Consider the following 9,823-nt stretch of genomic DNA (forward strand, 5'->3'; position numbering starts at 1 on the left):
CCACCTATGAGCAAGCTCCTTCTAGAACACGCCCTAGATATACAAAATTCAAACCGCTTCCAGCCCCCCTGCCTCTGCACTGCGCAGCCTGAAGGCCTCGTGGACATGCAGCACACGCACCGGCGCGCCTCCCCCTGCTTTGTGCAGTGCTTGGCAAGCTACAAGCAGTTCAGACGAGGTTCCGTGCAGCCAAACGACACGCAGCCCTTCCACGAGGGCCTCAAGGCCAAGTTTACCTTCAGTTGCAGTGGATGGAAGAGAAGTCTGAAGACATCTACACAACAGCCGCAACTGCGGAGCCTTTCTGCCACAGCCAGAGACGTGGACCTATGCCTCAGGCGGGAAGAGAGCACCAAGAAACAGTCCCCATGACACTGAAGCACAGACAAGACAAAGTGCAGTTTTTAAAAGGAAGATTTATTTGACAAGTTTCACTTAGCGCAATATACCTAAAAGGAAATCACAATACAATGAAAGATTTAAATCAAGGCCTCAGAATTTCGTACAAACACCAAGACCAAAATCCTAAAGTATTGGTATTGCGTCTCAAATTTCCCCATTAACTTAAAAAAAAAAAAAAGCTTAAACTTACGTGCCTTACAGGTTATTAAATGAAACTAGAATTAACAAACATGCCAAAATGTTTCACTTTAATTGTAGACACAGCTCCTATATTGAGTTTTACAAAAAAGCATGTCTTTCAACATGCATCCAAACAAGGTTCAATATCATGTGGTATAATAGCAACATTTAACGTAATTCAACTGCTTTAACCTAAATACACTTACTGCTTAAGTACATCCTACAATATATAACTAACTTGAGAAAAGCTGGAACTTGTTTAACAGTTTATGCTCTACTCAACTTTGCTGTTACATCCTAGATGAGTGTTCAGAAACACCCAACCTTAAGTCTTTAAAACAATCCTGATTTCCACTTATAGAGTAAGCATAAATCAATCACAAGCTTGAATTGCAAAAACTGTTAAACTGGTTTTGTTTTCCTTAAAAAAAGTTGACCAAGAGTCAGTGATCAGGACCAATTACATTCCCCATCCACCACTCATACTGGACATGCTAGACATCCCTCCCATTCCGTTCACGCCCACAGATGCACGGCTTCCACTACTGTAGTAGCTGCTGTTCACTGCTCCTTGGCTACCTGCAAAGACATCAATTTGACAAGTTAGGAGTAGCATCAGATTATCAGTCAAATAAAATATAGCATTCCAAGAAAAAGTTTAAAAAATATACGAGTACAAATGGCTGCTGTCCAAGTGGCGAGAAGCATGTTTGGCAAAGGGGAATCCCGACTCCAAACAAGTCTCAATTAACCCCTTTTCTCTGCAGTACCAACTTGCCAGATTCTTGTGCTACCATTTAAATGGATTCTTCAGGATCAACATGAAAAATTAAGTTTAAAGGAAAACTAGTGTTTTTCAAAAATTGCAAAATTACTTCATGTGTTTTAAGCTAAACAAGACATTTTCAAAAATGTAAACATTCACAATGTGTCCCTCAAATGGCACAGAGGAATAGGGAGCACAGGAAGTCGTGCTTTTCCTATGCAGGGTGGGCAGGAAGTGAGACAGAGTTGGACTAAAGGCAACTCACTGTGCCCAAAATGGCAGCCTCCATGGAGTTCAGTCAGAGCCATTGACTGCTATAGAACGTGTTATGACAACATATCAGTGTTTGCTATTGGGAATTTAAATTATATTTTTTGAGAAAATATTTACCTATGCAATGTTTGATTGAAAATCACTGGAGTTTTCCTGTAAAACTTGGTCTGCAAAAGGATTTTGTAGGGTAAGACTATAATACCAAAATCACCATTCTTTAGACCAATTGAAAGTTAATAAATAAAACCAATCCTAGGTTAACTGACTAGTAAATACGGTCCTGAACCCAACCACCATTCCACTATTTAAAATTCTCCCTCCATCTAAAATTGATTTAATACTAACCAAAAGACAAAAAAGTGAACTGCTTTATTTAACGTTTTAATAAACGGAGGCAGATGTCTTCTGGCTCGACAGTATTCCAAAGCTGCAATGACTAGTTTTTAATTCATAGAACACTTCCCCCTCCCAATGATTGTTGCTGAAAATTAAGCTATTAAGAACAGCTATATTTGGATTGAAAGCATTTTAATAACCCAATTTCACCAAAAGACCCTGCATATTCCCGACTAGAGAAACCTGCCTAAAACTTATTTTAAGTATACAAAAAAAAATACTTACCATATCCACTCATGCTGCTCTGGCCACCATAGCCGCCTCCATAACCACCACTCAGCTGCTGGCTGGCTGGGCCACCATAACTGGACTGGTTTGCTGTTAAGTTAAGATAACATTAGAACCTTGCTCCACATGTAATGTGGTACCTGGTGGTACCGGGCTTGTAATTCTATATCTATGATTTTCCAGACTTGATCTTATATTACTATAACCCTCTGTATCCTCCTGCCTGTTATCTAGATACAGACTCCCCTTCTACCCATCATTTGAGCTAGTAAATATGTATAAACCAAATGGCTAACAGTATACTCATCAGGACTAAATCCACGACTCCGTAAATAGAGGCATTTTGAAGATCTTATAAAACTGCTTGGACTGGATTTAGTGTCGTTTTCCCCTTAAATATATCAATGTATGTCAATACAGGCATCACTGAACACCTAATTATGCCAAACTAATCATGCCCAAATTTAAATTTTAATCCTACGTTTTTGCTAAGTAATTTTAAGCTTATATTCAGAAAATTTAACTAGTTTCATTCTGTAGTCCCCTCCCCCCCAAAGCACTTAAATATAACAAATTATCTTAACTTGTATGTAACTCACACAATGGTTTAAATAGAAAGCCAGACACAAAATTCATTCAAATCAAGAAACTGCTTTCTTTGCCTAACTTAAATTATCATATCCTAAACTCACTAAATAGATTAACTTAACTTACAATTGACTTATACAGATATAAATGTTTTGGTTTTTAAAAAAACTAACGATATTTACACAAGCCCATGCCTCCCATCATTTGGCTACCATAAGCACCACCGCTTGCTCCTGCTGTAGAATTCAAGAAGAGTTCTACATATCTGTGTTCTGAAATGAGAGAAAAGGCATACAAGGTTAGCTTAAAAAAAGACACTAAAGTGATATTTACACAAACCCATGCCTCCTAGCATTTGGCTACCGTAAGCACCACCGCTTGCTCCTGCTGTAGAATTCAAGAAGAGTTCTACATATCTGTGTTCTGAAATGAGAAAAAAACAGTTTGAAAATGTTTGTTGGTGAAAGAAAAGGTAAGCGTTTACTTAAACAAGTAGATTTGTGAACTTCAAATACTTAGGCAAAAAAATTCTAGCAGCTTCTCTAAGGTGATTTACTTGAGCTAATTTTACACTAGCCTTTAAACATTCACCTCAACTGTCAATTAAGAATACACTTCCCAAGTTATGTATATATCACAAATCCCTTTCAGGCATACTAATTTAAAAAACCCAAACTTTTTAACACATCTAACAACTAATCTATTTATAGAGGGGAAATTTCTCATGCATCCTTTAATACTCTACTCAATCACAAATGTCATACAAATACCCGTTAAAAGCCCTCAAATGCTTAAATCACACTCACGCATATTTGCTTTGTCTTTTGACATAGCTGCCACGGCATCTTCATGAGTTGCAAACTCAACATCTGCCTCACCAGTTACTCTGCCATCAGGACCAATTTCAATGTGTACTCGCACAGGGTTGAGTGGTGAGAAGAACTAAAACAAGGCATTTTAGAGAATCGAGTGAACTTTCTACTATTAGGAAAAATGGAAATTTATAACATGGTGTCCATGTTAAACAGAACAAGGCTCAAGTGTTTACAGCCACACTGAAATGATTTATGAATGCACCTTACACTTACATTATAAATGTCATTCTCGGTAGCTCTGTAAGGTAATCCACGCATGTGTACACAGTGCCCCGTTGTGCTCTGGAAAGTAGAGCCACCATCCCCGTATCTGTGATCAGACATTCCTGAAAAACAATAATTGAGGTCTAGATGGACAAGAGTGTTAAGTATCCTGCAGCTGAAAAATTCAATTCTTACCTTACCTCTTCCAAATCTATCTGACCCAAATCCATAGCCATCATTATAGCCATTATAATCATCGTAGCCTCCATAGCCTAGAAGATAAAAAAGTACAGCCAATCAAATTCAAGTACCCAGACAAGGAAGGAACAGACTTGCCAAGCCTTCTGGAGCCTCACATACCTCCACCATAAGCGCCACGCCTCATCCTCTCAAAGCCAGCTCCTCTGCCAATGCTGTTATACCCTCTGCCAGCCCCAGGTCTGTCATAGGGACCTGGCCGCTGCATGGCCATAAGCTTTCGTGGTGGATCATAGTGAGTTCTAACTTCAGCCCGACTGCTCTTAAAGATTTCGATATACCTATAAGCATTGTTCACAAGGGAGGGGAAGGGGAGGGGAGAGAAAACATTAGTTCATTTTGTACAGGTATTTAGTTATACAAGAAAACAATCTAGTCATAGCCATGAAACTGACTAATATTTAAAAGCCAGATTTCTTATATTTGCATAGGCAATGACCAGAAATTCACTCAATAGTAAGACTTAATGTAAACTTTTACAGAAAAAACTTACTCCTCTGAGGCAGAGCCCAACCTTAGGGGTAGAGAGGAGTACTGTGAATGTTTCAGGAGGGAAAGAATTCCACTCAACTTTCAACATTTCAAGTCGTAAATCCATTGGCAGCATGTATAGCAAGTGGGCTAAAAAGCCAGCCTCCGCCAACAGTCTAGCCCACACTACACATTTCCTTTCGCCAATCAATACCCCAGCCTATGCTTTTAGTAGGAATCAGCATAGGTAAGCGCATGCTTCAATGAAAAATAGTCACAAGCAAAGAGAATAAAACCTTTTGTGACAATTTCTTGAAAGCTATGCTTATTAATACATATGCAGAATATTTATACAGCAAGAAAAAGTTTGTTGCATTTCAACTTTAAAAACAAGATCAGAAAGTATCACATTTTCTTATGGTAATATTAATTTACTAGGTGGGTGTTATTACAGCTAAAGCCAGGTTTGCATTAATTTTTTAAAGCCATAGTCTCTCAACTCCATTGATTGGGGTTAATAAATTAAGACTCTTACAAAATTGTAAAGGAGACCAAATTAACTGGGGACAATTTTAACACCTAAAATTTAGTTTGATTGCAACATGGGACTCTGACATAGGAAAATTCTGAAAATTGTGGCAAAACATCAATTAACTAGGACTAGGAAATAGATTAGTTTCATCCTTTTAAGCAGAGAGAATATGGATTTAATTATTTACCATAAGAAAAGTGACATATCCAACCAACCATCCATCCCCACCTGTGCCCTATTCTTTCCTTGTGTTTCTTTAGAGCCTTTTCAGCTATTTCCTGTGAAGCAAACTGCACGAAGGCCTCCCCCGTACTCCTCCCCTGGAAGTCCACCGGCAATGTTATCCCATTTGGCACGATTTCCAACCCTTCAACCCAAGGACAAATAACCCCAGTAGGGGGGCAATATTAACATCACAAGCCCAGAAATGATTCTTCTTATAGCTTTAAATAAACCAGAATTTTAACTTTAGGTGAATGGTATGCTTTCAACAAGTACTCTTTAAATATGCATTGCAATAATATGAAGTTCCATTATTACAAATTATAACAATTCTTAACACACCCCATGGTACAGTGTATTTTAAAAAACTTGCTGAGCACAGGATGCATTAAGAATTCAACAATTTAAGAACATTCTTATCTATTCAACTTAATTATGCTGAGAATTACACAGTAAGTTTTAAGCATTAAACAGCAACAATTTTACTAAATTCAAGACACACCTTTTACCTCATTTTATATTTCAATGCTTTAAGTTATTGGAACTTCAAGTTTTAAAATGTACACATTTAAACATTTAAATAAAATTCAAACATTACTTAAATCATATAATTGACAAACATACAATCTAAACTTTCAACAAAACTGATCTACACAGCACAAATCATGCACTCTTATGCTCTAACAGTAGTATGATTCACTTCTGGAAATTCCGTCTATGAAAAATCCTTTCCGTGGATACATTCCCAAGCTTACAAAAAGGACTTAAAGCACTTTCCTAGAAGATATGAAATTATGTTCATATTTAACGTTGACAGACAGCATTCAATTCTCACCAGTTTAGATTAAAAACAAAACAGACTTGATTTCTAAATTTCTGACAAAATATTAGGACTTGATACATATCTAATAGTCAAAAATCTTAAATACATACTACACTAAACCATGAAAGGATTTCTTGCTCTTAATTCCAGTTTATCACAACTATTAATAGCATTTAAAATATACGATCTAACATTCTGCTAAACATGCAATCTTATCAGCTCTTTGGCATAAAAACATTCAAATACTTTAGGCCCAGAACAATTTCAAAATGCTTTTTCTATTTCAGATACTAAGACTATAAGCAAACTACCTTTGACTTTCACTAACAGTTTCTATAATAAGGGTGGCTAAGCCAAGTTGCTTCTACAGTTTTTTGCATAAAAAGTTAGACCATTAGAGATGTTTCTGGTCCCATTACCCAAATAAGTGTCTCTTAAAACAGACACTTGCCAAAAATTACCAACAACCTGACTCATACTAATCTAATATTAAGGGATCCTTACCTTAAGTTCAAGTACTTTGCTGAACAGCAATGTTGTTGAAAACAATCCTCAAAAGATCTACTCTGAACTATCATACTAAATATAGGCAAAGTTAACATTTTGCAAGTACTTAATTTCCACCTTTAAGATGGGCTTAAATTATTTGAAGGTCTCTTGGAAGAAAACATTAATTCATTGGCATATACTTACAACCTATTTAAGTACCTAAGCTATTGAACTGTAAGGTCTATTAAATCACCTTGCAGAAGCTAGCCAAAACTCACTGCTCAGCAACAAACAGGACTACATACCTGAGAAGAACTGAACAATTTCTTCCTTGCTACATCCAAAGGGGAGTCCTCTAAGCCGTACAAAGCCATCATTGGCCGTGTCAGGACTATTTGGACCAGTATGCTTCAACACCCAATCCATTTCAACGTTGTTTGACTTGAATACTGAAAGAGGTGCTTAGAATTAGTCAATTTTGGAAAGTTAGAGAACAAAGTTCAGACTTCCTGAGTCTTTAGATAAGCTAGGAAGAGCTGCCACAAACTCCCTTAGATGACCATTTCCATGCGGTCAAATACCTAAAATTCAGAAGGGGTAAGACCTCTATGTGTTTAATGTTTTATTTACTGTTACTAGGGCAATGTATATCAAACCTTCAACATATCTGTGTCCCATAGTTTCTCTGTCTTTTTTCAGGGCCAATTTGACTTCATCTTCTGATTCGAGTTCAACAAAAGCCTCGCCACTCGGTCTGCCTTCTCTCGTGTAGATGAAACGAATACCTTGAGCCCCATTTTGAATTTTGCAGTCTGGAAAGAAAACAACCGTTAATATAGAATTTAAAACATACAACCACCTCTGGGTGATAGAGGAATGCCTATTCATGTCCCCACAGCAAAGTACATCACTTCTGAAGCCTAAAATGATCACACGATTGCCAACTCCTAGAGTATCTCCGATATTTAAGCAGTCATCCTCTCACAAACTATTTCAGTCCCAAAGTGACATATTCCCAATCCATCAAGAAAATCCAATACTCAAAGCAGTTTCTTAATGAAGTTACTTCTAAGTCCTTGCTAACCATGTCTCCATTAGACATCTTTTATAGGGTTTCAAAGAGTTACCAAGTCTGGACCTTGTGATTTTATGGCATTGGAGTTTTGGTCTGGGGCATTTGTTGGTTTTACATTACCAGTAGCCACATTAAGATTTCTTACTCAATTCCAAACTGCAGGCCCAATACTCACCTGTGAAAGGGGTCAGTGTTACCAAGCTAAAATGCTCCAAGTTGCACAGCTGAAGCCAAACCCAGTGTTGCCCCCTGCAAGGTGGCTTCCAGTGTACTTGGTTCTTGTTTTACAGGTCGTTTTCCGTTACCAACGCTAAATTCAGATAGTAAGTCAATACTACAAATGTCTTTACAAAACCTCTCAATTTCTTAATATGGTTTTATGAGTCTAATCTTAAGTCAATAATGTTAACAAGAACATTCTGATAACGTTATTCAGGAAACCTACATACTGGGGGGACGGGGTGGGGGTTACATAGGCAAGAAAACTTCCCTGGGCTTCCGTGTCCTCAATTGTAAAGTCAGCCAGGTCAAGAACTAGATAAGCAAGAACTCTTCAATTACCAAATCTTGATTAAATTGTCTGAAACTGAGAAGTGACATTTTACCTTCCGAAGCAGAATGACCCTTTTCAAGGAAATAACCAAAATCGGTAATACTAGCTACACCTTAAAATACTGCAAAATAGTACTATTATTTGCCCAACTACTCGGCAATTTTCCCAAAATTAAGAGAGCAATCTCGTCTTTCCCAATTTATCCTTTGGAAAAAAGACACCCGTGAAAGGGCTGATGTTTAAACGTGGGTAAAGAGACAGGAAAAAAAAGTCCTCCAATCAGCCGCACTCTCCCAAGGGGGCAAAGAGGGCGGGCGGGGCTTTCGCAATTTCCATTGCGTAACAGCGTCTGGGCGGGCGCGAGCAACACAGCGGGAACGGCTGCCGCCCGTGCCCCGCCAGGGGGCGCCCGGGACCCGGCCCGCCCCGCCCAGGCCGGCCGGCCGCCCGCCCTCCCTCCCTCCCCGCGGCCCGGGTCTCGAACTCCCGCCGCCTCCTTCTAACTCACCAGAAAAAAAACGCTGCACTTCATCCGCCGAGCAAGACCAGGGCAAGCCCCGGACCTTCACCACGAACCCCTCTCCGCCTTCGGTGCCCAACATCATCGTCTCTCAAAGGGTCCTGTCGTCGAAACGGACTGCAAGGCGGGGACGAGGATCAGACCTAAGAAATGCTAATTGAACTGCCCTCCGCCCCGGACGCTCCTCGGCCCACGGCGCACCGACAGGAGCAGAACCCATGCGGACGCCTTAATTCCGGGGACGCCAACAGCCAGCGCCGCCTTGGCCAGCGACCCCACGCGAAGCCGCGCTAGGCACCCCAGGTGTCGGTGCTCGCACCGTGGAGCCCGGCCTGGAGCCAGCGTGGAGGCAAGGAAATGGCGGCGGCCGCTTCCGCTCCGCCTCCTCCGACATCTCACACAATAGAGTCGGTGCGGCCTGCAGGCCTCGGCGGCGCTGCGAGAATTCAGCGAACCATTCGCGGCTGTTAGTGGCAGCCCTCCGTTTGCCAAGGCCCCGCAAGCTCTACGAGAGGTCGGAGGCAGCAATCCTCGCAAAAAACGGCATCTATGGGGGGCCAGGGGTAGGGGCTCTGGGCTGCAAACAACGACGGCCGACAACTTACCTAAACACAAAGCTCCGGCGCGGCTGAGAAGAAATGGCCAGCAGGCGCCTGCGCAACCTAAATAAGGCCCTTTGAGCAAGCTCTGCGCACGCGCGGCCGGAGACCCGTACCGCCCCTTTGCGTCACAAATAGGCCGAGCGCATGCGTAATTTCACCAACCGGCCGCCCGCCCGCCATCAGATTATCGCGCGCATGCGTCCTGGGCTCAATTCCCCACAGCTATAAACCCGCCTGGCCTTTTTGCGCCTGCGTCTTCCCTCGAATAGTGAACTACGAGCCTCAGCGGTTTACAATTTAGTTTCATGCGCATGCGTCTTCCTTCAAACGGCTCTCTAGCCCTGAGTGGGGGAGGGGAATGGCGGT

At 40.9% G+C, this 9,823-nt stretch overlaps 1 protein-coding gene across 10 annotated transcripts; it reads right to left on the reverse strand.

Annotated features, from left to right (window-relative positions):
- Window positions 1-290: 290 nt before the first annotated feature.
- On the reverse strand, window positions 291-9,508 carry HNRNPH1 (heterogeneous nuclear ribonucleoprotein H1). 10 transcript variants are annotated; one of them, XM_069468577.1, is made up of 14 exons: window positions 9,461-9,508; window positions 8,844-8,972; window positions 7,364-7,519; window positions 7,013-7,156; window positions 5,402-5,540; window positions 4,273-4,451; window positions 4,113-4,184; window positions 3,922-4,055; window positions 3,640-3,775; window positions 3,197-3,256; window positions 3,046-3,105; window positions 2,243-2,335; window positions 1,739-1,788; window positions 293-1,161 (listed from the first exon to the last, which is right to left on the reverse strand). In XM_069468577.1, the coding sequence occupies exons 2-13, from the start codon at window positions 8,938-8,940 to the stop codon at window positions 1,739-1,741; spliced, it is 1,320 nt and encodes a 439-aa protein (XP_069324678.1). In that variant the 5' UTR covers window positions 8,941-8,972; window positions 9,461-9,508; the 3' UTR covers window positions 293-1,161. The 10 variants fall into 10 exon arrangements, with proteins under 10 accessions (XP_069324680.1, XP_069324682.1, XP_069324677.1 ...); XM_069468576.1 differs by lacking the exon at window positions 9,461-9,508 and having other exon boundaries at window positions 292-1,161; window positions 3,016-3,105; window positions 3,922-4,034; window positions 8,844-8,973; XM_069468578.1 differs by lacking the exon at window positions 3,046-3,105 and having other exon boundaries at window positions 3,167-3,256.
- Window positions 9,509-9,823: the final 315 nt, after the last annotated feature.

Source organism: Eulemur rufifrons, chromosome 5 (assembly GCF_041146395.1).
Source record: "Eulemur rufifrons isolate Redbay chromosome 5, OSU_ERuf_1, whole genome shotgun sequence".
NCBI classification, from domain to species: Eukaryota; Metazoa; Chordata; class Mammalia; order Primates; family Lemuridae; genus Eulemur; species Eulemur rufifrons.